At 40.5% G+C, this 27,718-nt stretch overlaps 1 protein-coding gene across 3 annotated transcripts; it reads left to right on the top strand.

The window, feature by feature from the left end:
* Positions 1 to 27,480, top strand: WDFY1 (WD repeat and FYVE domain containing 1). Of its 3 annotated transcripts, none has more exons than XR_012836748.1 (13): positions 1 to 258; positions 7,589 to 7,656; positions 9,325 to 9,398; positions 10,615 to 10,669; positions 12,017 to 12,171; positions 14,778 to 14,886; positions 17,485 to 17,611; positions 19,229 to 19,334; positions 21,649 to 21,750; positions 22,510 to 22,640; positions 22,880 to 22,925; positions 23,743 to 23,851; positions 24,587 to 27,480. XR_012836748.1 is itself a non-coding variant. In XM_075761010.1 (13 exons), exons 3-13 carry the CDS (start codon positions 7,650 to 7,652, stop codon positions 24,644 to 24,646), a joined length of 1,035 nt encoding a protein of 344 aa, XP_075617125.1. In that variant the 5' UTR covers positions 129 to 258; positions 4,775 to 4,843; positions 7,589 to 7,649; the 3' UTR covers positions 24,647 to 27,480. The 3 variants fall into 3 exon arrangements, 2 of the variants coding, with proteins under 2 accessions (XP_075617124.1, XP_075617125.1); XM_075761010.1 differs by lacking the exon at positions 22,880 to 22,925 and adding an exon at positions 4,775 to 4,843 and having other exon boundaries at positions 129 to 258; XM_075761009.1 differs by lacking the exon at positions 22,880 to 22,925 and having other exon boundaries at positions 4 to 258.
* The last annotated feature ends 238 nt before the right edge of the window (positions 27,481 to 27,718 follow it).

Here is a 27,718-nt window from a genome sequence, read left to right as displayed (position 1 = left end):
TGCGCCGCTACACAGGATACCTCGGCCCGGCGGGGAGGCGCCGCTACACGCAGCGTTACGGCGGCCGCCGGGCTTTCCCCGCGCCGTCAGCTGATGGGCGCCGGGCCGGTCCCGCGGCAACATGGCGGCGGAGATCCACTCGCGGCCGCAGAGCAGCCGGCCCGTCCTGCTCAGCAAGGTCGAGGGGCACCAGGACGTGGTGAGCGCCGCGCTCCTCATCCCCAAGGAGGACGGGGTCATCACAGCCAGCGAGGACAGGTAAGCGGCGGCTGCCGGCCACGGCCCGGCCCGCCGAGGCGCCTCACGGGGCGGTGAGGCCCCCCAGGGCCCGCTCCCCGCTGGGGGCTCAGTGAGGGGCTAGGCCGGGCCGCGGGGCGGCAGGGGCAGGGCAGGCCCGGCGCGGGCGGCCCCTCGGCGGAGTGCTGAGGCCGCTCCCCTCCCTCGGCGGTCTCCGCTCCGTGTGGGGCTGGGGCTGAGCCCCCCCGATCCCGGAGCCCCCGGAACCGGGGCGCAGCGGCGGCGCGGTCCCTGCGGAAGGTGGCAGCGGGCTGAGCCGGGGAAGCGTAGTGTGGGGCGGGGGGGGAGTCAGTTTTTATGCCATAACTTTGCCAGGAGGCACGCAGCCATGACCCTTCGCCTGGAGCCATAAGGAAATAACCGAGGCTGCAGTTCGAGGGAGGAAAATAACGAGCCGACTTCCCGCTCTCGCAGGGAGGCAGCTGCTCAGCCCGCGGAGCTCACAGCGTTCCCGTCCTGAGAGGAAAAGGCTGTTGTACTTTTCCATTTACTCCCAGGGGCTGGAGAGCACCTGTGAAGTACAACTCATCTGTGTGCGTAAAAGAGTTCTGCGATGGCTACGAGCAGAACAAAAATGTAGGAATATGTTTACCTTCAGCTGTGCTGGCTGAATTACCTGTAGGTATGTTAGTGCTTCCCCTGTCTGTTAGGAGAGTTGGAGCTCTCCGAGCTGCTTTGGTCAAAAGAAGCCCATTCTGTTGGCTCAGTCTGAAGGTCTCGAACCTCTTTCATTCTGGCTGAAAGAGTTAAGGGAGTGAGTTGGCAGATCTGAGGGAGATCTTTTGCTGAGGACAACGAGTTTTGGTTGGAAGGAAAAATGTCTGGAGTCTAATCCTGATCCTCAGTACTGGCTCACATAGCATGAGAAACATCTGCTACAAAAGCTGGTAATGTGGTTAAGCAGTTATTCAGGGCAAATGAAAGTGGAAGTGAGGAAGCCAGGTAACACAGAAGGTTGTTGACAAGGAGAGAGGTGAGGGGTCTGCAGTGTAGTGGTGAGAGCTGGAATTTCCCCTGTGCTACGTGGAAAGCGACATTTAGATGTGAAGAGTGATAGGAGATGCTTCTTAAGAGCTCCAGTCCAGAAAACTGCGGCAGTGTTTGAAAGGAGCACATTAAAGCATGAAAGTGCATTCTTTGAGAGGTAGCTTGGTGGAGGGATAATTCTATTGTTGTAATATGAAACTTTTAAAACTGTATTTGCATTAATTTGTGCCTGTCTCATTTGAAAGGCCTGACCTTGTGAGAAACAGAGTATGACTGCTGAAAGTCAGCAGAGCCACAGTGTTACCTGAACTGGTAAACTATCTATTTTCGGCATTTATTATTAGGTCAAAAAGAGCAAACAGACCAGCTAACGACAGCACGTGCTGACTTTATAAGCTTACTGTTAGCCAAGGCATTGAGGATTTGGGGAGGAAAGGGAAACAGATCAAGTGCAAAGGACGTAAATTTGTTTTGGTTGAAGTTTACCAGATATTCTTAGCTTTTAATTAGCCGCCGGTAAAGCAACAAAATTTGTATGGGACGTGTCATGGGGTTCTTATGCAGATCAGGTGGAAACACTGTCAAATTTGTCATACTTCTTAGTGACCTGGCAACATAAATCTGATACTAAAAATGTGAAGCTATAGCTGTACTTATTGAAGCTGACTGTCAGCACTTCTGAGAAATCAGAAAGTGTTAGTCTATCTTCACTTCCTGTGGAGAGGTGGTAAGAATGTATTCTTCATTGGCATGCTAAGAATTCTTTTCAAGTGCCAGTTGAACTCTTCAGAAAACAGGCAGTAGAAGTAGTTGAATTTGGAAGAGGAATGCTTAATAAGTACTTCTTTAAAGTAGCTAATTGAATCCTGCCCCTTATTTTTTTCCCTGAAAATTAGTGCACTTAATTAATAGCTCATCTAAGAATTATCAGGACTGGAGTAAAAACTCATCACTGAATTCTAAAATGTATGCTGAAGTACAAATGCTGTAAGTTTGGGGTAACTGAAGCCAAAGATTTCCTCATGTTGTTTAAAGGCTATTTGAAAATATTTTTCTGAAGCACTTAGAGTCAGGCTCCTATTCCTCAAAAATATTTTTTTCAGTCATCAGCTTGGGTACCTGTTGTAATAGTCTGTCAAATAACTGCTCTTAAGTGTGTTAATATCAGTGTTAGGATTATACCATCAACTTTTAGCATGTGGTAGCTATCTTGGTCCTCTTTTCCCAAGTTTCCAGAATGCTGGAGTTTGGGGTGCTGGAAGCATTCAGCACAGCATTAGCAGGATCAGAGGATAAAAGGCATATGTGCTTCTCAAACTGTACAATTAGATATTGACATATTAAACATTTTCATGCTCTTAGACTGCAGGACATCATGCAGTGCAATGTGTGCACTGAAAAGTGAGTGTTAAAGGGAACAGAGTTTTGTGATTCCACAGAACAGCATCTGCCTCTTCAGATTGCAACTTAGTAGGGCTTCTTAGAGTTTAAAATGCTATTGCCTGCCCCCGGTAAAGAGGTAAACAGCTTCCTTCACTGTAGCGATGCCTATGTAAAAGCAGCAGGATTTAAATCTTGACCTTTTGAAGCAGTAGTACATACTGCACCTTGTTGAACCATGGTAGTAATTGCATCGGTAAGAGCCAAGGATGCAGCTGCATCTTCATCTGGGCAAGGTTTGATGTCAGATACAGACCCGTGCAAGGAGAGCTGAGGCCATTACCCACCTTTGGCATGTGTAAATTATTAAGAGAAGCTTTGAACTCAAGACTAAATTTGTGTAGCCTGCCTTACTATAGGAGTTTACTTAGATCTCTTTAAACTTTCAGAAAGTGTTGCACTGTATTACCTCTAATCTGGGATACCTCCTACGTTAGATCACAGCCTACTCAGTCATGTATCCGTCACCTAGAGTTTAATGTATTACCAAACTTTTTGCTCTCCTGTTTATTCACTAAAAATGGAGTGAGGTGTTAATACTGCGTAACTGATTATGCTGCTTGCAGCAAGCAAAGTACAGAATTAAAGAAGCAAAAGAGCTGCTGTGTACAACCTCTTTGAGCAGTATACCAAAAGAGTAGGGCCAAAGTATTTTTGATTAAGTCTTAATACAGCTAAGGCTGACAAGTATTTCATAATAACCAGTCAGAGGAATGTGTTTAGAAGTTAGGGAGTAAGGAAAACATTGGTGCACAAACAATCTCCAGGAATGGTGTAGATTATCCTCTTATTAGAGGATTTGTAGTTCTTTCTATTTTAAATGATAGTTCCTAGAATGAAAAGTAATGATTTTTTTTTTTTTTTTGAGGGTACGAAAGATGCCATAGTAGTTCTATGAGTACCGATAAAAATCTAGCTCTCTTTTTTAAAGTTTTGAAGCCAAAAAAGGAAGCAAGAATACCTGCAGGAGTTAAATAGTTAGTTTTCCCTATCTAATGTTTTGGTAGGATACTTGCCATCTGTGAAGCTTTCTCAGAACTTACCTAGAAAGGGTGTTTAACTCTGTGTCCCTACGGGCGTCTTGCCTGACCCTAGCTCCCAGACAACGTTTGGAATTGTTGCAGAGTGTCCCTCAGCCTGGGCAGCCAGCTCGGGTACCAGCTGTGAGTTAGACCCATCTGCTCGAGGCTGGCTCGTGTTTTCTCAGAGCTGAGATAGGCCAGCGCGGGCTGCGCAGATCTGTGATACAGTCAAATCTCTGGACTTAGCCTCACTGTCCTTGTTCTCGGCAGACAGATAACTACAGCAAGATGAGTGTTTCCCAGCTGTAGCTGGGGACGCTGAGGGTTGGTAAGCTAGTATACAAGAGTACGAGAGCCTAAATGCAAGATGGTGGTATTACGTTTACCACAGGCTAACAGGATCTCTGGAGTCACTAGCACATCTGAGTGCTGGTGTTCTGTGGTGGTCAGCAGCTGCTATTGCACTGGAACTGCTGCTTAAATCGTGGTATTAGGGAGGGGTTTGGTTATGGAACTTAAATATTGGTCAAAACTAATGTTTCAGCGAGCAGAAATTTGATAAAAAGCATCAACTGCAAGCTGTGCCCTTGAGCTTGCCTTGCACTGTGATTAAACCAGGTTCCTCACGCTGTTTTGGGAACACCATCAATAGCAGCCTAAATACTTCTGGTTTATTTTGACTATCAGAAAAGTGCAGTCTTCTGTTTTTGCTGGGAAAACAATTGTTAGTGATTGATTTCAGAAAGGAAAGCAATTTTTTAGTGGTTTAAAGGTGTGAGGAAGCTGCAGCGCTCGGACCAAGGCTAGCGTAAGCGTAGCTGCGCAGTACTTCTTGCAGCAGTGCTTGTATTGTAACAAGTTTGGATTTGCCTGCTAATCTTTTATCACTCCTTTCTCCCTGACATACACACATTTGGCTTTTGCGGGGGGGAGGGTGTGTGCGAGGTGTGGATCTTATGTGGCAGGGCACAAATATTGTTGGAACGCTGAAGGATTTTCTCTCCTCAAACCCCACTTTTTTTCTGTAGCACTGTCAGGTGCGTACTCACTGTGTAAAAGAAACAACAATCGAGGACAATGAAAATCCTTAGAAATTGGTAAGGCCATATTCAGTATTGCTTAAAGATGGCTTTTACGTATTAGGTAAAAAAAACCCCAAACAAACAAAAAAAACCCCTTTGAATTACACTTCTATAAATGTGCATACTTTCCAGCTGAAAGCAACTTCTGGTTCGATATTCAATGTTAGGGAAGTTTGGAGGTCTGGTCTTTTTAAATCTTGTTTTACTTCCTACTGCCACTTTCAGATATCTGAGTCTACTGTAATTTAAAAAGCATGTATCTATCTCTGGGTGCTCCTTAATAAGTTTCGACATTTTTACATTCTTACTGAGACTACTGTCAAAGAAACCTGTATCTTTCTAGGCCCTTAATAGGGAATGCTGAAAGAAAACATGAGTGGTAGCCAGCTCTTCTCAGGTACTGAGCACAGGCCTCTTCGTTAAAGACCAAGTTTTGAGAAGAACACTAAAAGACACGAGGGTTGATACGGTGTTTCTCATAATAAAACAGTTTCATGGTGGGAGACTGTGGAAGTGGCATTGCTGGAGGACTTCTCTAGTCCTTTAAGGTAGAACTGGTATTTCACAAATTAATTTGCCCTACCAAAGGAAATGCACTACAACAACAGGTCTGTAGGAGAGAGAATCAAGGAGAAGTGGGAATTTGGCACAAGTTATTTGCTGACTACTGTGAAACAATCTCTTCAAATTTTGCTCAGTCAGAGCTTTGCATAAAACTGTCTGACAGCTGATCTTTGCAAGCATGAGGCTAGTGAAGTCTAAATCTTACTTAAACCAAAATAAGAAGCTTTCAGAAGTTAATTTTGCTAACTCTTACAGCTATTTACTTAGGCTCTCAACTTCAATGAGTTGATCATCAGTGCACAGATTAAACTTCCAGGATGTTATTTGCTTAGAAAAAGCAAATCCTTGCTTCCTTTATATTAATTCCTAGTTTAGTATAAACAACCAGAATACTGGGAGGAAATAAAGTCTGCTTTGGGAAAATAAGCAATGCATGATCTCAATCACTACGATATCTCCTAGTCTTTTATATAAAAAATAATTATTTTAGCTAGAGATGAAAGAGTTAAATTAGTAAGGGTGGAAGCTGCCATCTGAGATATTCAGAACAGTTTGAGTATGATGGAACTGCTTTAAAAAGCAGATTAAAAAGCTGTTAAAATGCATAGGTGCTAACCCATGCTACTACTGGCATTTGCATCATGAGAATGACCTGGAAGCATTGGGTTTTTTTCCTTATGTTACTAAGAAATAGCGACTGCTCTTCTGAAGTGTTAATTTTCTGATCATGAGGCAGATTGTGGATTATTGTGAAGAGGAAGTGATACCTTTTTAGAGACAGTCTTAATGCAAAATATGTAGTGAACTGGAGTAATGTGCATTTACCACTGAACTGGTGGAAAAGTGACTTGATTCAAAAGCTGAAAATTACTGTTTTGAGGCAGTGTGTACTTTTGTTAAACTCTTACTGGCAATCCCAATGTTTAGCAAGTCTATCCCATAATTTTTTTTCTAAAAAATTCTAAATACCAGGCCTTTTTTTTAAGCTAAAAGTAAATAGAATAACTCATCTCAACGAAGTCTCTTGACAGTGTTTCCAGGTGTACATATTTACAGATCACTTAGGTTTCCATTTAGGAATGAGGAAGTTGGATTTAAACAGTTACAAGAAGGCAAACAATGGTTTGGAGAGGAAATTTCAAGTAGCCTTAAAATAACCTTAGCACTGTCTACATGTGTGCTCTTCTTGATGTAGATTTCCTTCAAATGTGCCTATTGTAGGAAAGTTTTTAATTGACAGTAACTTTCCACTTCCTTGTTGATTCTCTTATATCCCTCCTCCAAGGGTTTGACAGTCATGAGAGCAGTATAATGCTAAATGTTCTTAGGACTGTTTTTCCTTTCCTTCCAAGGCCTGATTCTGGAAAGTTACAAACTAAAATCAATTTTATGAAGAGCCTTAGCATGCTGTCCAAGTTGTCTTGTCCACTTCTTTCAATTCCTATTTGACTGGCTAACCAATCCTGTTCATATTTAGGCCAGAGGAGCAGTGGTACTGATGTTGCTTGTCTGTTGCGTTTGTATGTGAGGAAGTAGAGGCATGGCTTAGAGGAAACAATACTGAACTAGATATGATGTACTCTGTGGATCCATACATCAGTATTTGTGGATGGAGATGTCAGTAATGTGCTGGTCTGGAGGATGAGGTGCTTCTGTTACTAATTTTCAGTATCTGGCTTGCTAAAGGATGAGTTGCACAAAGAAGCTGTAAAAATTCAAAAGTTCAGACTTCCATAATGGAATGATTTGCAATTCTTTTTTTTTTTTTTAAACATATCAAGCACTTAATCTACTATATAACAAGCTGTGGTTTGCTCTGCCAAAGCTGGAAAGGTCCTACAACTTGAATTTGACTTAAATCACCTGGAGCCAAGGGGAAGGAATTAAATGGATGCCATATGTAGCAATTTCTGAGGTGACCTGAAATAGTATTTCCGCTTCATACTTACTGAAACTAAATGTATAAATAGTTTTGAAGAAAACTCTTCAGAATCCAAGGGTGGCTATTCTTAGTGCTATTATACTTGGTATGTTAGAGTACTATTATTTCTATTATCTTGTTCCTCTAACTAATGTATTGTGCTGAGTAGCACAAAAGCTAAGAGGATTGGAGCTGAGATACAAGTAAAGAACTGGTTCAGATGCAAGGGATGACGTACTTACAACTGTCTTCTCCCCGCTCTTCCCATGGCACAGAACAATACGAGTATGGCTGAAGAGAGACAGTGGACAGTATTGGCCCAGTATCTATCACACCATGTCATGTAAGTACAATGCTGGAGATGGTAAGTGATGCCAAGCATAGCCTGGGTTTTGTACCTGTGCTGTGTGTGGGAATACCTCCTTCCCATTTCCCCAAGTGCTGGACTCACTTGATAATCTTGAATTTGGGAAGTTTTCAGCAACTCTAGCTCAGACTTTAATTTGAAACTAGCTGCATTAGTGGGTGAGATCTAAGGCAGCATTCTGTCAGAACCAGATCCTTCACCAGGTAAATCACTGTGTGGAGCTGCAACTGGAGATGTCTCAAATGCTGGCAAATAATTTGTCTGCCAAATAAGTGAACTTTTCAAACCATTAGCTGAAAGTTCAGAAACAAGAATATTCTCTGCTTTCCAAGGTGTACATATTTTTTCTTTTTTTTTTTAAATGCATTTAGATTCTTAAGAAAGCAATACTGAGTAGCAGCTTCAGTGCTGAGCAGATCTGGAGTGTCAGTGTGCTTTTTTGATTTTGAAACATCACTCAGCTTGGGTGCTTTTCTGTAACTTCTTTAATGTAGAGTTGCTGCCTAGACACATACCAGGGAATACAATGACAAAATAACACACACGTACAAACAAAGGATAGTCTTCAGAATTACAATTTCTGTAGTAATTTGTATACAAATGTTAAATGAAGACAAAAGAATTGGACTCCTTGATGTTCTGTGTCCTTTCAGCTGCAGGCTGAGTAGCCTAGGATCTACATTAGAAATGCCAACTGTAATCTTTTTTTTTCCCTAATAGTTGGTCTGAATTACAGCAGTTGCTCCATTTATCAATTTTCTAAATAGACTATTAAGATTGTGGTCTAAAAATGTTTACACAAAATAAAGTGTGCCTGTAGGTAGTTCCAAAGGATGGACTTCTGCTTATGCATTATGACAACAGTAATATTCCAGACTGTCCTGTCTGGCTTTAAATTTCTAAAAGCACCTTCAAGGCCACATTTTCTGAGGGTCTTGGAGAAGAAGGTATTAGAGTGCTGTATCCTTCTCATCCTTGTAATTTGTAAATTTAATGAGGATACTCTTCAGTGAAATTTTTTTGCAAAGTTTTTATTAGGACACTTTATTGTAATTTTGTTGTGATTACTTTTCACACCTATTTTAACTGTTAATTTCAAAAAGGGAAGTGGGTCTTCTACTGAAAGAGATAGTATGTAATCTCAAAAACACGAATCTCAAAATTGCAGATGTTGAGACGTGATTCCATATGAAAGTTGACATGCAATTGCGTATTTCTGTCTAGCACTTTACAGGCCTCAAATGTAAAGACTGGAATATTGTTCTTGTATACAACTCAGGGCTCTGAGATAATTTTAGAGAGCTCAAGTTCTTAAGTGTAACTGGCTGCACATGCTGTTGCTGCTAGCTAGACTTTCAGTCTGTGTAAAATTCCTCTTACTGAGTTGCACCTTGTGGCAGGAAGTCATGTTTGCATATGGTTCCTGGTGATATATCTGAGCTACTCAGTAGTGTACCATTCCTCAGCTTCACATATGTGAAGTTAACTGTCTCATCAAGGGACGTCATCTATAAGACTAATTTCTATCAAGCTACTTAACCTTAAACAGCTTTTGTCCTGAGTTAAAAAATTTGTTTTAATAAAAGTCATGTTATCCTAATACCTCTATTTCAATAACTGTAACGTGCTTGCTTTTTTTGACAGCACCATGTTCAGCTATGGCTTATCATCATGACAGCAGACGAATATTTGTAGGCCAGGATAATGGAGCTATCATGGTAAGTTGCTGTGACTTTTCTTCAGAATGCAGATTAGGATTGCTTAGATTGTCTGTGAGTACCAGGTATCGGGGGCAGCTGATGATTTGTTTTCTTTCCCTTCTTTTTGGAATGGAGCTACTACTAAATGACCAAACTTCTTAGCAGTTCACCTGAGGTTTACATGGGAGGACTGCAAATAAACAAGGGTTCTTCTGGCTAGATGTGAGCCAGCTAGCCTCAAAAAGTCTTTGAACCATTGGTGTAGCGGTAGACCCAAACTGTTATACGTCATCAAGGAATTATTTTGAGAAGTACATTAAGCTGGGCAGAGTACCGTGGCGGCACACTGATGGGTTGTGAACTGCAGCTAGCTTGCGTCTGGCCAGAAATATGGATCTGCCTGCATATTGCCATGCACTTGTCTCTGGATTTTCTTGCTGCAGATCTTCTTATGATGTAGAAATTTCAACACTGATTCTAAAATTACAAAAGGCAGGGTTGGTTTCTTTTCTGGGAAGTCTTCCCTCTGTCTTTTTATACTCTTGCTGTAATTGTTCTCCCTCTCCTGGAAAGCGGATACATACAACAGAACAGAAAGTGGGTCGGTATTCTTTCCCTTTTCTTAGCAAAGGAGGGGAATCTTGTGACTCTCAGATGCTCTAATGGTTTCCTTTCTTTATGAAAATAAGGTCAAAATAATAACTGTCCTATAAGGAGCCAGAGTACTGTGTAAGTGTCATAAATAGTGATTCTACTGGTAACCACTGTGAATAGCCTACACAGAACTCCACAGAATAGTGATTCTAGTGATAACTACTTGGAATTTTAAGCTGAGACTTTTAAAATTTCAGTAAGCCTAATGGATCAAATAGAGAATACTCCCACTTAAATCTGTCCATTATGAAGTATCAGATACTTGAATCCTAAATATTACACAATACAGTTTTGTTTGTTCCTGCTGGGGATAAGTGAGATCTTATGTCATCTTATAATCTCCCTTCAGCAAACTCAGTTCTGAAGGGATGCTCCCTGTTGAAAATGTAGTTTGATGATAACCTTAATTTACAGTTGATGTGTCAGTGTGCTGGGCACCAGCTTGAGAAACTGCTAGTTTTTTATTGAGGTATATTGCTGCTATGCAAATTTTGGCTTGTGAGGTTACTGCTCTTTTTTAGGTATCAATATGACTTATGTTACTGCTGTATCTTTTCTGATGATTCCACTTTGCTTTTAGGAGTTTCATATTTCAGAGGACTTTAATAAGATGAACTTTGTGAAGACCTATCCAGGTAAACTGTTAACCAGTGTCTACACTAACATTTGTGCAAAGGGGAGGCGTCTAAAATGTTTGAGAAACTTGACACCATCACAGATTAATCAAGTCCAAATATGCTTTAAATCTGACTGACCCTCTAGTTGTCACTTAGTTGGGGATAACAGCCATAGGATAAATGTTCTGTTACTGAGTAATCCTCAGTCAGCTGAGTCTGAGTTGCGGTCATTATCATTAAGTTCAGTACATCATTAGCCTGTGAGCCTAGTGAACCGGAACTAGTGAGTTCAGATTTTGCTCTTCAAGTGGAGTAGTTATACTGCATGAATGTTAGGGTAACAGCTTTCTAAAGGTGCATTTTGGTATTTGCAATTTCCATCCTTACTTTCTGTAATCACTGGGCTTGGTTACTTCTAGCTGATGGTAAGAGTCCTTGCCTTCTCTGTCATCTAGGAGGGCAGTAGGGATGAAGATGATCTTATTTTTCCAGTACATGGGGAATACAGATTGTTCTATGGAGATGCTAATTTCAGAATTTGTCTGTACATCCTTAAAAAAATACAAAACTCAATTGCTGGTTAAAATTGGAATATTAATGTGAAAGGCCTGAAGGAAACTCTTAAAGACTGCAGATTATGTAGTGAAACAAAGTGCAGTTTGTCTTATGGCTCCCTGACACTGATAGAAACGATGTTCTTGCTTAGGAGAAAAAGACCTTGTTCTTAAAGCAACAAAACCCCCTTTATCCTAAGGAAGATGACTTGACAACTCAGTCAAGGGAAGCATCTTGGGGGGCAGGGTGGGCTTCTTTCTGATGCTCATGTAACTGCTTGCTTAATGGCAGTGTTCTAAACAATCCTGGGTGGGATTTGATTGCTGTCACAGGTAGCAGTTTGAATGCCATGGACTAGATAGGCTTTCAGGTGTTTAAAAGCTTGAATTTGAGTGTAGCTCTCCTGGGCTCAGCAAACAGGCACTTAAAGAAAGCAATTAAGGTTTTTAGATGTTACATTGCTCCCCAGAAGTCCTGGCCTCACCAGAGGAAGCTGAGGGTTTGCTTGCTTCTTAACCAGAGCATCCTGGGTATCTGGGTTGAACTCAGCTTCTCTCTCTGTGGGAGAAAGGCTTAAATTAGCTGACTGACGTATTTGGTTCACTTAAGTTATTCAGAACGCAAATACCAAACAGAACAATGCTAACCTTTTAATTCAGCCTATAGGCAAGTATAATATGATGGTTAAAATGCCTCCCTGGGGCATTGCTTTAGGTATCATCTTCAGCGTATGTCTCTCTGAATTAGAACATAAGAACACATCACTTTGATTTTTAGGAAAAACTAGCCAGCATCTTTTTCTTTCCACAGCTCATCAGAATCGAGTGTCTGCTATTACTTTCTGCCTGACATCAGAGTGGGTTATCAGCACTGGTCATGACAAGTGTGTCAGCTGGATGTGCACCAGGAGTGGGAGTATGCTGGGGAGACATTACTTCACCTCTTGGGCTTCATGTCTACAATATCCTTTGAAAAACGATTGCTACCCTTAAACTGGAAGAGTGTTTTGTTCCTTTAGCTCAACCTGTTCTCTTCTTTTCATCTAAAAAGGTAGAGTTAAATCTCTTGCAAGTCTGCAAACCCTTATTCTGATTAGAAGTTTAATAGCTTTATTTCTGTTAGCTGCTGTTAGATAGTAGAAGGGGATGTTGTAATCATGAGTTACAGAAATCGCAGTGTGGACAAGTTCCTAATTTTGAGATGTTTAGCTGTAGCATCTTGTGGAAGTGACCAGTAACTGTATAGCCTGGCTTGTATACTGCCCAGGCAAGGCACTTTGTTCAACAGATGCCAGTGTGCGTTTGAGTCAATCTGGAGAATAAAACATCATGAAAACCCTTTGGACTACTTTTAATTTTTCTGTCTTTGCTCATGTTAAACTTTTCTGTCTTTAAGCTTCAGGGTATTTTGAAACTTCATTCATTGCTAGCAATAATTTGTCTGTGTGCAGTTTGCTTTCCTGAAAATTGCTTTTAACTGCAGCATTTGTAGCTTAAGAACTCCGGTTGTCTATTCAGCTGTAAGTACTTCAGGGCATTCGTTATCCTATGTAAAAGACTTACAAACCCAGCAGCTGAAAATGTAGTTCATATATCAAAACTTTTGAGCATGAGTTAAATACTTTGAGTTCTAAAATTATTTTTTAGCACTTGTTAATGATGGCAGTTGAGATGTGGTCTGATGGTAACTGGAGGTATTGGTTGGTGTATGAGGATTAATGGCACTAATGTTGTAGAAGTGGCATGATTCAAATGCTGAAAGAGGTCAGCTACATCTCTTGAAAAAATAAAGACCTGTCTAGAATTGCTGTATACCTGTGTTGTGCTAAGAAATGAGGAGGAAGGCTAACTGCTTGGTTGCCAGCAGCACATCTAGCCTTCGGAGTTCTTCCATCTTTGCAAATCCTGCCTTACAGACTGAATGAAGAGCTGACAGGTTTGTATTGTTGTGCTGTTGCTCCTTTTTGCTGTCCTTGTTTTAGAGTTCAGGGTGTTTCTGTCCCACAAAACCTTTCATGTACAGCTCACCTCAGCTGCATGCAGCACAGAACTGGGTTAATACTGAGACAGGTGTGTGTTAGGAGACTAGCTCTTCAAACAGTTCGGTGTCTCTGAGCCTCGCTATGAATGCAATGGGTTCTATAGCTGATGGGTTTTATAGCAAATAATGGAACAGTTTATGAAACAGAGAAAAGGATATGACCTTTTCTATCAAGATAAAAATAAATTTCCACTGAAGACCTTGGCATTTGAAAATGCGTTGTAATTAATCCTGCATTTGGACTTGTGTTTTGAAGAACTAGCTTTCCTGTGTGTGTACTAGGTGCTTGGTCTCCCTATCAGGAGATTCCTTAGGAGTTATTTGTCAGTGATCCTATGTGTAAGCTTCTGAAAAGCACAGCAGAGTTGCCTATTCTTTACTGGATTAGTGGGGATAATGCTAGCCCCAATTTCCAAGATGAAGAAAGGATCACATGTTCAGGGACTTAGTGGATTTGTTGAAAGTGAATTGTTTATCTCAAGGCTTAAAAGATTTCAGAATGTCATCAGATGGCAAAACCTCTGCTCTTTCACTTACGGTGGTGGGCTTTTTGGTACCCTGACTTTTTAAAGCTAGTCTTTTCTGTTGAGCTGAATAGGCTGCTTTGCCTAACTCTTCTAAAGGTGGCAAATGATCTGGTTCCATCCAGCTTGCTGTGCTTTAGTTACTGGAGACAGTAGTTACATAGTGACAAAACATGAATATCAGAAAACTGTTATGATGTAAAATGCTTTTGCCCAACATGCCACCTTGTTAACAGATCTCATGCTAGGATGTGCTGTGGCTTTTATGTCAGTGTTAAATGATAGAACCCCTTCTGAAATACTGTTCAGTCTTTGATACTGTGCTGAAAGACCTGCATCAGTAAACTTGAAAGTGCCGAGAACAGAACAAGAAATTAGATGGTCTCACCTTCTCAGTAGCTAGAACATTAAGAGTATACTTCCACTGTAAGGTAAACCAGCTGTGGAGGGTCAGCATCCTTGTATCTTAGTTTACCTATCCTGGGGGCATCAACTGGTATAACATGCTAGAAAACTAAGAGTTTATAGGAGCAGATAGTAGGTAAGACTGAATGCCACTCAATGTCCAGTGAGGTGCACCTAATGGTAGCTCTGTACTGCACAAGTAGCCTGAGGAGTTCTGGCATCTCTTGTAGAATCTGGCATCTCTTGTAGAATCTTGTAAATATCTGCTAGATATGGTCTAAATCTGGTTGGCTGGCCTTAAACTAGGGGATGGATTATCTCATGGCTTCTCTAGTGGCTTTCTAAAACTTTTATCACTTATTTTCCATACTGTCTTACTTGCTCATGTAGGGAAGGGTGAGGAGAAGTGAGGAATGAAAATGTTTTAACTTTTACAGTCTCCAGCTCCTTTAGAAGTAGTTACGTAAATATTTATCTGATGTATTAAAATGTTCTTTTCCAATTTGTTTAGACTCTGTAGCTGACAGCAGTGCTATCTGTTTCAGTCTTGTAAAATACTCTTCAGAGCAAATGAAGCTTCTCCTTGACTGGTGTTCAGATATGATTATGAAACTCAGCATGCATTCGTTGGTGATTATTCTGGACAGATCACTCTCCTGAAGCTTGAGCAGAATACATGCTCGGTTATCACAACACTCAAAGGGCATGAAGGTAAAGTAACTCTGGCTATTAATTCCATTTGACCCAGGTTATGGTACCTCTTTATAAATCAGCATGAGACATTCAGCTGGATGTCTACCTCTTGAGGAAAGATATCGGATAAACAACTATTGGAGGGTAGTAATCAAAAACTGTTCAAAGCTGTGCATATGATTATCTCTTAAAGAATAGATACATTCTTGCTGAGGGGAAATATTAGCCTTATAAATACTGACAGGTATTTTTATTATAGATGAAAAATAAAGGTAGACTTGCATTCAGTTATCCACTAGGTGGCCATCTTTAAAAACTTTAGTCTCCTTAGCATTGAAAGGAAAGGATGAGCATGTGCTACTTTTTTTTTTTTTTTTTTTTTTTCCTGGAGACCTTGTAGTACTATAATAATACCTAAAGCAGCTTTAGTAACCCTCAATCTAGATTCTAAAAAGCCATTTAATTCTTCCTAATGCAGACTTTGCTATTCTGATCAGTCTTTACGAGACTCTGGTTCAGTTTCCTGTGTTTAGCTGAAACTAAGCTATATGCAAGGAATCTAGAGAGCCTTTTAGAATCAAAACTGTCTAGTCAAAGACAAATGTCTCATCATGTGTAGTATAGCTGAAGTCCTTATATCAGATGAAGAACCAAATAGTCTGTAACATGATATGGAGCCACTGTCTGCTGTCATGAGTAAGGCAAGAATACAAATCACAGAAGAATGTGTAATTTAATAATATCCTGAGAGAAATAAACAAGACTTCATGCCTCTTCCCATGTGGTACTGCCAGCTTTCAAATCAGCTGACTAGTTTGCATTTGGGTAGGGGTGAATTACTGGGTCATAAGTCTCTGACCCACTGGAAAAGGCTGCCTTGTTAAATAGCTCTAAGTATAGAGCAGACTTTGTTAAAGCTGGGTAGACTCCTGATTTACAGATGACTGTAAAATGATAAAGCTGGCTTTGAGTGAGGAAGATGAGATTTTCAAATGATAAATGCCTCTTGTGCTTTCAAACGTAATTTCAGATTGTTTCGGTTAAGAGCAAAATAATTCTCTTGGCCCTAGAGACTCCTTTACCTATGTATGCCTTTGCACCACTGTGTTAAAATGCAACTCCTTGATAGACACTGTTAGTCTGAAAGCAGTATGTCTAGACGTGGCACTACATATAGTATGTATTCTCTCCGTTGACTTGTGGTGGGCTTCCAAGCACCAACTTCAGCAGACAACTTTGGCTTATAAGGTCCCTAAGGGGATTGTGATCCTCAAAACAAGAACTGATTTAGTGTATAGTATAGAAGTTCATTAAATTTGAGGGGCAGAAACAGGTTTTTCTTCAATTGGTGTAATAATAGCTCTGTCATCTTTTTTCTTTTCTTTTTTCTTTAAAGCAACACAGGTTATGTGTAACCTTTTTTCCTCCACAGTATTTACCATAATATTCTCAAGGCCTAGTATCACTAACCTAAATGGTATCTAGTTCTTCTCTGAGTGCAGCTGTGTTTGCCAGACTTAAAAAGTCTGACTTCATCTTGTTTCCTTTCTAGCTCTTGCCTGACCGACTTCATAAGCAAGCAGTTTGCTTTGCAGTTTAAATGGTTTTTTGTCGTTCAACAGTCAGCTTCCAGAATTCTCCATATTTAACAGCCTGCTCTGTGCAATGCTGAGATAATACTCAAACTGCCTTTTATGGTACGGATGGTCACTGTTCTCTGAAGCACCTATTTCCAAATGGGTCAGTCTGAAAACAGTGTAGCCCTAAAGGAGGCAAGAAAAATCTCTTGCTCCAGAGAGCTGGAAAGGACTGATTTGGGCTGTAATTACCATTCATCTCACTTTCAGACTAACAAGGCTTATGATGACAACTGAGCAATGGAAGGATGCTTGAAAGGGAAGGATGTCTGTAAGGGAATAAAATGTTCCTGCAACTTTGAAACTATAGGCGGCATGAGTGACAAAATTACTTCTTTAGTATCCTGTCTACAATACTATGCATGTGGGTGTAGTATAAGACTGCTACTGTCATATGACTCATTTCTTTCTACGTCTGACTAATGAGGTGCACAGCCAAGGTGGGCCTTCTGAAGTCTAGTTTTGTAATTTAGTGTGAGGTGGCCAGATTTGCTAACAGCAGTGAAACTGTCACTTAGTTTCTTATTCTAAGTATTTTAAGGTTGTAAATGGTTATGTAAGGAAGTTGGTTAACCTGTGAACAGGGCGTGCTGTCCTGCAACGACTGACCAAGCACCTTACTATATTGTAGATCTAGTCTTTGCTTGGCAAGTTTTAGTACTTTTCAGCTTCCAAAGATGGAGCAGCCTGCCAACTCTTAACAACTACCTAAATACAGGGGGCAGAAAGCTGGTAACTCGAACTTTCTGCCTTATGCTTTGCATCTCACTTTCATCTTAGGGCTGTTTTGTTCTGTTGTCAAATGCTCTTTGCCTCTCTAGCAGGACGGTATCTTGCTGTTGCATGCTGTCCTTTGCGTTAAGGCTTTCAGTATGTTACTGTAGTAAGGGAGTACCTCAGGTCTCACTTTAATGACCCAGAAGAGCATCGTGTTGGTGACTGACTCCTTTAGCTCTAACTGCGAAATGTTCTTTCCTAGGGAGTATTACTTCCCTGTGGTGGGATCCTGTTCAACGACTGCTCTTCTCAGGTGCCTCTGATCACAGCATTATCATGTGGGATATTGGTGGAAGGAAGGGGCGAACACTACTGCTCCAGGGACATCAGTATGTAATGGTGTCTTATTTTTCCTACATGTTCTGTAATGAACACGGAGTCCCAAAGAGAATAAGTAGCCTGGCAAGATATTAGAATCTTTGTCAATAATGGAGAAAATAACTTTTTGCAGAACTCTGAAGACTTTGTGGGGGAAGAAGGATAATCACTACTATGAAAGCATTACTGATAATTTTTTTTATTATTTTTTTTGCTCATGTTTGATATTTCTAAGCCATGGGTAATGAGAATATAACATAGAAGTAGTTTATGGAAAGAAGTTGGTAAAAATCCTAAATAATTTTGCTTGGACTTATGTAAAAGTTGCATGCTTCTGTATTGTAAATACTTGTCTGAGTTGCCTGTGGGGCTAGAAACTTAATATATAAGGATGTTCGTGTACCCATGTAGAATAAGCTTCTATATGTTCCTGTTCTCTGTCTCCTATCAGTGAGGTGATAAACTGATAAATTACAGGAGTGGGTCTCTAGAGTTCAGAAAAGCATGTCACATCTCCGCTGTTCTGTGGATTACGTAGTTAGTTGTCTGTATTTAATCAACTCTTCATTTTTACAGAGAGGCAACACTAGCTGCCTTTTTTAAATCTAGGGTCTTAATTCAGTCTGACAGACAGTTCACCACTGAAGATACATTCTACTTAGAAATGCAGTGGCAGTAGAGATCTTGTTTATGATTAAAGATGTATTTGTATAGTGCACTCTCCTCTTGTCTAATTCCATACATGCCGCCATCTACCTTTGATCAAGACTGATAGCCTTAGCCCTAGAACTTTTGTTAAATCTTGAGGATTTAGTTTTATGGCTAAAGAACTAATAATAGCATACTGGTTACAAAAAAGTAACTGAAGTCAGTGACTGGAGGACTTTATACTGCTGTTGCTGCTGCATCGTGTGTCCTGGTGAAGACTTATAACACTGTTAGTTTCTCTTCAAACATCACACTTAGCATCAAACTTCGTACTGAATGAGAAAGTAAGTTCTTCTGAGAAGCAGAATGGCTCTTTTAATTCAACTTAGATGTTTCAAAGCAGTCTAGTAGTGTTGAGATCCTTTGTTTACTTTCTGAGGGTTGAGTATTATTTTGCTATGACTCTTGACTTAGGATTAAACTGTCTTATTGGTGAATGCATGCTTTGCTTTGCAGCTACAGGCTTACGTACTGTGATTCATTAGCAAAAGTGGAAGCTCCGTCTGCTTCCTAGTTGTATCTTGAAACAAGTATTTCCCTTTATTTTTTCAGTTGTCTCTGTTTTGATAACTGGCTCTCCTTGCCAACGCAGAAGAGTATTTGCACGCACACTCTGAGCCAGTTGACAGTTCACTGTCAGTGCTTACTGCCAGCAAATGTTAAAATGGAACTGTACCTCTGGTATTCTAGTCAAGCCTGTAAGAACACTGTTCTAGGCAACATCTTGATGCTAGAGTAGTGCTTAGGTGACAGCATCTGTTCACTCATCGTCGTACCTCTACTTAGTAAACTTAGCAAAGTGTCTGGAAATCAGTTTGGGCTTCCTAGGTAGCTTTACAAGGATAAATCGGGGTTTGCTGGGAAACTAAGCTTTGTTTAAATACCTATCTATGGGTAAATCATGTCTACTTTGTTTGCAGTGACAAGGTGCAGGCTATCTGTTACATCCAACTGACACGGCAGCTGGTATCTTGTTCAGCTGATGGAGGAATTGCTGTTTGGAATATGGATATCAGCCGAGAAGAGGTAAGATCATGTCCTAGGTCAAAGATATTTTTTTTTCCTTCCTTTCCAGAGGCTGATGTCACTTTGCTTAGTCAGTTCTGCAGGCTGTTTTCCTCACATTGCCTGAAACTTTAAGACTGAATGACATTACTAAAACCTGCTCTGTTCTGGTGGCTGTCCATGCTGCATTGTAATAGATGGATTCCCAGGACAGGAGAAGTGCAGGACAGGTTTGGGACTGCTTAGAGTCTTAACTCAATGAGACATGTTCACTGGAATGGCTACAGCCCTTGCTGCTGGAACACTCTAAAGCAGGCAAGCCTTTGCAGTAAAGAAACCAATGGGTTGTGCTTCAGCAGGCTTGAAATAAGTTCTCAACTCATGTCAAAGCAGGTAAAGAAGTGAGATGCTGTTTTTGAGATGCCGTTCAGAATGTAGAGATTCAGTCCCCAGACAACATTTTTTTTTAAAGACCTCAGTACACAGCAACTGAGCCTGCCAGGCACATTCTTTCTGCATCAGTTCATATCCATCATAAGAGCTGAAAAGATGTATATTACTACTATCTTTGGTTAAACCATCATTATAGGAGTTAGTTTTGGTTGCCCCCATAAAGCAATAGGCGCTGCCGCCTTTGCCCTGTTGCTTTTCCTTAAACGCAAGTGTCATGATTAAGAACTCTTTTGTGACACGTGTTGAGCTGTCACTGTAAACACACTGAATGCTGTATGTGACAGTCCTAACATTTTCAGCATGATGATCTCTCTTCAAAACTTATGTGATATTATGAACCTTTGTAGTTGCAAGGAATTGACTTATAATACAATTGGGAAAACAAGATGTGGCTATTTCTCTTCTGGATCTGCACACAGTAATTAAGGGATCTTCTAAATTATAGACAGTTTTAATACAATTAAAATAATATGGTTAACTTAGAACAGCCATGCTGTCTCAGAACTCATCGGAAAAACATAATCAAGCCCAGTCCAAAAGCAAAGAAACGAAACGTTTGAAGAATGATGAACATACTGCCTCTGAAGCATTAGCTAGCCAGTCATGTTATAGGGTATCTTTAAATTTGCATTAATGCACATAAGACTACAAGACAGACTTTTTTATTAAAAGGCATGGTAACTCCACTGAGAGCTGTACTATTGATCTTGGGCACTTCCAACTGTATGTTGGTAATAGTGTTGGTAGTGTTGGCAGGTTTTTACCTCCTACTTAATGCCTGAAATTAAGATAAAAAGAATAGGAAGGTATCCTGTTTTTCTGTAAGAGGGAGCCAGAAAGTAGATTGTCTTCTCAAAAATGCTATTAAGTGAAAACTACTATTGTAAGTAACTGAAAGAAGCAATGTGGAACATCTCACTTGGTGGAGAGGTGACTCATTTCCTCTGGTAACTACCCTTTACAATATTTTCCACTAGCATGGGGGAAGGATGGGGATGCAATCAAGGTTGAAGATGTAGGAACCGGACATCTGGTATTAATAAATATTTGTGGTGAGATGTTGGTGCAACTGATGATACTATTGTTTTATTGCTATCAACAATGGATGCAAGTGAATTGAGGAGAAAAGCTTCTTTGTTCCAGCTTTCCTCCTGTCGGATTTCAGGGAGACTCCCCCATCAGATGTGTAAAGTTGTATAGAATATACATGTTCTAATTCAAGTCTATTTACTAAAAATATTGTGGCTCTCTTTCTATCCCTTACAATTATGCTGAGTTAAAGTATCTGAGAGCATAGAAATTTATGAAAGCTCTATTTTCATTTGGCTTAGTCCGTTTATGGCAGGAAAAATATGTGGGTGGGAGAAGAGATGCTTAATGAAGATGTGGGCAGGATGAAAAACACAGATGAGTTCTTAATTATTTCAAACTGCAATCCTAGGGAAGTAGAAAAGATATTTACTTCCAGAATTTACTTCTGGACCCCACCTCTCTTAGTGGGGTGCCTCATAGCTTCTACAACTTGGATCACACTAACTCTTAAAAATCATCTAGGTAACCAGAACAGCAGTTATTAAACTTGCTGCAGGCACTCAAAACTTAGATGTTTGAATTAGTTTTCTTACTAAGGCAATAACATCACATACTGCTGTGGGCTTAAGAAGTATAGGAGATGTGTAAGTAACAAATAACTGTAGTCTTGGGCTTTTCGTACTAAACCTCCTATGTACTATACCGCAGACAATCTATTGTTGTAATGTCTAGAGCTGAGACAGGGCATCTTTCCAAGTAAAACTTTACTTTGGGTTCTTAAAACAAATGTCTTTTTCTGTTGTATGAGGAAGAATAATTCTGATTGCTTGCATTTCTTACTCTTTTGTAGGCCCCTCAGTGGCTAGAAAGTGATTCCTGTCAGAAGTGTGAACAACCTTTCTTCTGGAATATAAAGCAAATGTGGGACACAAAGACGTTAGGTTTGAGACAGGTGAGATTACTGGCTCAAGTGCTTAGCTGTACTTTAGCACTTAAGCAACATGCAAACAGAAAACCACTAAAGCTGTTAGATCTTTTAGACTATTGGTATTTTTGCTGCTTTGAAGTGAGAGTTTATTGAGAGGTCACAGCTTCTAGGCAGTGCTAAGATATTTCCAAATTCCATGGGAAGCGTTGCATCAAACTTCTATCACAGGGCAAAGCAGGCTGTGCTGGGATGTCTGACTGGATTTCTCTGAATATTTCTATGCATTGGAGTTGTGGACAGCTAATCCTCAAGTGTTGTGTAAGGTGGCACACAATGCACCATAACTGAGCAAACTGCAGCCTAACATGTTGTAGGGCACTCAGTTCAGTGAAGCAGTGATGGCCCTGCTCTTACTGAGTGAAAGTTTTCCAGATAGCTTTCTTTTTGGAGGAACTGGACAGGCACCAAGACTCTCCCCTGTTCCTGGCTTTCTTAGACTGTTATTTCCTTGGTTGCTTGTTCAACCCTCTTTTTCCCCTGCTCCCAGAAGGAGCTTGCAAAAGGAGAAGGGGATACACAGGGAAAATATGGGGGTAAACCCATTAATGGCCAAGACAACTATTCAGAACTCCAGAATCCTTGGTCTTTGCTTGAAGTAACAGAACACTTCCTAACAGGTTGCAAAATAGAAGCTGTGTTTGTTGTTCAATGAATGCTTGGTAAGATGGTCAAGTGGCACAATATAGTGACTTTTTGTTTGTTGTTTCCTCTTCCTCCATGAAGCATCATTGCAGAAAATGTGGACAAGCAGTGTGTGGCAAGTGCAGTACCAAACGGTCAAGTTACCCAATCATGGGATTTGAGTTCCAGGTCCGTGTCTGTGATTCCTGCTTTGAGTCAATCAAGGATGAAGAGTGAGTATTAAGGAGTAATAAATTAAATACTGCTGATGTGCAGAAACACTTGTGACTGCTCCACATTCTACACTCAATGCCATACAAACATCCCAAGCTGACACTCTGCTAATAGGCCACTCTTGCCTTGGGCTCTCAAAGCACCACAATAGCAGAGATCCTTCAGCTGGCTCTGCCAGCTGATTTGGATCAGATGTGGTATTACAACTTTATCCACTTTATTTCTTTTTCTCCATGAGCCCAGATCTAGAGTTGAAACATACCTGTCTCAAGGTTTCTGTTCAGGTAAAGGCTATTGATTGCACTTAAAATTGCTAAATGGGTGGCTGACAAAGCATCACAGCTGCCAGCATGTATACGCATTAGTTCATGTACACTTACTGAAAACTGTTTCTATGGGGATGTTCTTTACAGCCCAGTATTATTTTCCCCATGCATGCAAATTGGGTTAAACATTGCTTGCTGTCTCATTAAGCTCTCCTTAGCAATGAAGGAACCCCCTGTTTATCTTGATGTGAAAAGCACTTCACTGTTCACTGTCCTGTAACCTCCCTGGACACCTGGAGTGCTAAAGGACCAAAGTAATCAGATGCCAATTTGGGGGATGTTTGGGGTTTTTTTTGTTTTGTTGTTGTTTGTTTTTTTTGGTTGGGGGAGTATTTTTTTTATTTGGGGCATTTGTTGTTGGGTTTTTTGGGGTTTTCTTGTTTTGGTTTTGGTTGGTTGTTTTTTTTTTTTTAAAAAGAAGGGAGGTGCTGTGCCCTAGTTGACTCACTATAGCCAGCAGGAAAAAATGTAGCTGAGCTTGACTTTATAACCAAGAATAGAATTATTTACTAATGCGATGTCCCGCTTCTGCTCTAGTATTATTAACAGTCAGACTGCAGAAGGCCAGGAAATGTCACACCTGTATAACTACACAAGCAGTGCCTTAGCATGACTTGCTGATTTAATTCTGTCCCCTTTAATATGGCACTGCAGTTCTCAGGACTGATTTATTACCTGAGCAACTTAATTTTCTCGTAAGTTTATTTTATACTGCTATAATGATGCCATCAGCTTCATCTGATGGCTGGCTTTCATTTGAATTGTTCTCTTGCAGCCGTACTTCCTTGGCAACCTTTCATGAAGGAAAACACAACATTTCACACATGTCCATGGACATCTCCAGAGGACTAATGGTGACTTGTGGGAGCGACCGGATTGTGAAGGTACTCATGCACCTCTTTCCTGCATTTATTACAGATACTTAATAGAGAACTAATGTTTGTATATACTTCTTTCTTTCTGACAACTGTTGCTACAAAGCTAACTGTTGTGGGCAGCCAAGAATTGTATTAGTTGCAGACTGTTCTTCCTGCAGCTGAATGAGGAAATGACCTGTAACTCCAATGTATGGAGTCTAGCCATCAGAACTGGTAACTGTTGGTGTCCTCTGGACAAACAAAGCAGGCATCAGCAGTAGGAGAATCTGCCAGCAGCCTTAAAAGACACAGACACGATGGAATGTGCAGGCTTCCTTTACTCTGAGCTCCCTGGCTGCTTGGAGTGTTCCCACTAAAAGCCCTGGTTATGAGACAGTGACATGGAAATCAGACTGTTAGAATCTTGCCGTGCTTAAGCTGTACATCCTCATGCATGTCAGAACTGAGACTGTTCCAGTCTGTCCCTGTTTTTTCTGTAAGCATGTTTATTACAAACTGCATAGCACTTTCTAAAACAGACCTACAGAGACCTGCTAGAAGACTCTTTTGAACCCTAAGTTTGCCTTTTGGTTTGTAAGGCTGGTATATAACTCTTCATGACATTTTCCTCAAGTATTGTTTAAACAGGATTTGTTACCTTGTGTCCAGAGAGGTCTTTATGTTTGCTTCTATGCCTCTTACAGAAATACCTCTTAGATCTTACAATAATGCTATGTAATTCTCCACAATATTTTCTTCCAGATCTGGGACATGACACCAGTAGTTGGTTGTAGCCTTGCAACTGGCTTCTCTTCACGCTGATCTCATACCTGACAGGTTTATGCACCTTATGTACAGCAATATGCACCGAATGAATGGAATCCTTCTTAAGAATATTACCGCAAACACTGGTTGCTTGATTCTTCTCCTGCTGCTGTTCCAGGATGGACAGTCACCTTTGTAGAGCACGGCTTTTCTGTTGGGCTCACCAGGAACCTCCTTGGTGCAGAAGTGCAGTTTCGCAGCCTCTTGGACTAACGTAAAATGGCTTACCTGCAATATGACACCTTGATGAAAGGACCTGTTGTTTGTTGGTTTACATATGTAGTGTTAACAATGTGCTATCTCTGCTGATATATCTTGTACAGGTACCTTGTAGCTAAAACATTATCAGAGTAAAATGAGTGTAGTAAATTCAATTTGTGCAAATAGTAAATTATCTTATTCTCTCTTCCAAAAAGCAGTTCTGTAGAAATACTTTTGAGCAGTCACTGTCTAAACTGCCTCCAAAAGGTATGTTGGTTATTCCTATGGAAGGAGGAGATACTTCAAAGTGGCAGGTAGCTTCTTTCAGATGAGATAGTAAGAGAACCTTTGGTCACACAAGATTTCCTTTATTGGCTTTCTGGTAGTGTTTGTCTTCAAGTTCAGTTATTAGTGAAATCACTTTTGTGGGACAACTGTTCTGTTTAGGTAGCTGGTGAGTCTTTGAACAATTCTAGGCTCTTTAAGTAGTGTTTTAGCATAGCTAATAAACTTCTGTAGTTCTTATAAAAAAATGTGCAGCCCAGCTACTCTACTTTAAAGACAGGCCGTAGGTATGAGCCATATATTTTGACAACTCTATAATGCTGTTAGACTGGGAAGCTAAGCAAATCTGCCTTGTTAAATGTAATGGCTAAGAAAAAATGGCCAGCTAAATTTTAGAGACTTTTTCCTGTGGAAAGGGTGATGTTTCTTTAATGGTAGGGAACCCGTTTCTGCTAAAGTGCAGCATAAATTCAAATACTGCCTTGGTGTTGCTTAAAATGGATAAATACTGAGCAATAGTTACTGAGGTGCAGAACAGCTGCTTTTTTTCCCTGCACCTAGGTCTGTTAATCCTGAGATATCTATATTGATCCTTCTGTGTTTCAAAGCTGAGAAGTATGAAGAAGAGCCAGGAGGCTTTTATGACTGCAGTTGGCACGCACAGGAAATAACTCTGTCAGTTGTGTGAATCTCCTACATTTGAACACTGTAAGGAGAACTTATTTTGAAATTTTGAAAGCTAAGGTAATATGTCACAAAGTTTAATCATGGATCTATTTAGATTTTTCTGAAAACAGATGTATATGTGTGAGGACAAAAAATGTGGGTAGGTCAGCTGGCCTGGAATAGGTGGTGGTGCACAACTCTCGAAGGTAATAGGCTCTTTCTGGCAGAGGACTTAAGGGTTAGACTGTCTTTATTTACAGCAACAATCAAATGGTGCTATGAGTGTTAGTGGATTCAAGTCCTAGGTGTGTAACTTGACACTAATAATCTGCATTGGACCATGCTGTAGGCTGAAATAGATGAAGATCATGGCATCGTTAATACATCATTATTGCATTTTACGCAAAAAAACCTGGCAGTCTCCAAAGGGCATCAGAATCCAGAATACATTTGTTACTTATTTTGGATCTGGCTTTGTCTGCTTTTCCATGGGCCTTCTCTGGAAGTTTTGCGAAGAGTCTTTTAATTTGCTAGACTTATTGGGCCACTGAAAAATAAACAAATCCCTCGTTTGTGGGAATCCCAAAACTTGTCTTGCCTTCAATTGGGGATTTAGCACTTGTCACACTGATTTGATTCATCCCTTGCTACATGCTGTATAGCTTACATTTTGTGTGAAGGCTTATTTCTAAGCTATTGAGAGAAAATCAGCTTGTACTGGAAAAAAGTTGTAGCTTTCTGCTCTGAAGACCTTCACTGTTGTAAATTTAGGAAGGAAACTGAGTGGCTGAAGGGCTGAATAAGCCCTGACAATGCCCCGCATTTACTTTCAGACTTCTTATCTGGCTCTGGAAGAGAATGGAAGTCGTCTTCCCTGCAGCGTGTAAGGCAGAACATGAGTTACATTGCTAGAGCTGTTTAAGACCCTACAGTGCCGCCGTAAGGAGGATCTAGGGTCATGAGTTAAGCTGGGAGATTGTAGATGTGGGATGAATAGCATATTTTTCAAACAAGATGTACTGAAACTTACACCAATGATACTGAGGTGTAACTCCTTTGCAGCTAGCACTCCTGAGCTTCAGTTTTTTTAGTTCTGATTATTCAACGTGCCCCCTGCTCAGCATGCAGTTCCCGCCCCTTCCCTGCGAATACTTCCTCTGCTTCTTGACAGCCACTTACCTTACATTACGGTTTTGCCACTAGATAATATATTCTCTACTACATATTGTCAAACCTAAGGAATCTATTTTCTATAACTGATATACTTAAAGATAGTGTCAGTTCAGATATAACGACAATTATGGCTGCTAATTCATTAGTCATTTAAGTATACTCTTGGTGTTGAATGAGTAATGCTTACAAACCACTAAAGAGATAGTGTTTTGTTTATAAACAACTATTTTGAAGGCACATGCTCTCTCGTGAAACCGAACATACTTTGACTATGTCAGCTCAAGTGTGAGAAGGCTTGATTTGAAGCATTACTAATCTCACTTGTATAACCTCCTTCATTGGGGCAGGGAAGGGGAGCAAAGGGTACTAATATGTGCTAATTCTTTACTAGTTGTATTTCTGTACCCTGCATAGTTAAGAGATGCTAGATAAATCTGTCCCTTGCTCCTTCTTGTCTGTTTTTTAAACTTTGATTACATGTACAATAAAATATTTCTTGATATTCACTTAGTCTATTTGGATGATCCATCTTTTCTTCCATTCTGTGAATGAACAGCCCCCACTGTATGCTCTGGCTCCTCCTTTCCATGGCCCATGTCCAAATTTTAGGTTGGAGGGAGAACTTGTCAGATGTGATGTGTTGTATTGGTGCTGAATGAGCCGCAGCACTTGCATTAAAGGCCCATGATGAACCAGCAAGCTGAGAAACAAACAACTGCTGCATGGTCCCAACTAGGGATGTAT

Source organism: Balearica regulorum, chromosome 9 (genome assembly GCF_011004875.1).
Source record: "Balearica regulorum gibbericeps isolate bBalReg1 chromosome 9, bBalReg1.pri, whole genome shotgun sequence".
In the NCBI taxonomy this organism is placed as follows: Eukaryota; Metazoa; Chordata; class Aves; order Gruiformes; family Gruidae; genus Balearica; species Balearica regulorum.
Note: the sequence above shows the minus strand (reverse complement) of the source record. Positions and strands in the feature narration are given on the sequence as shown.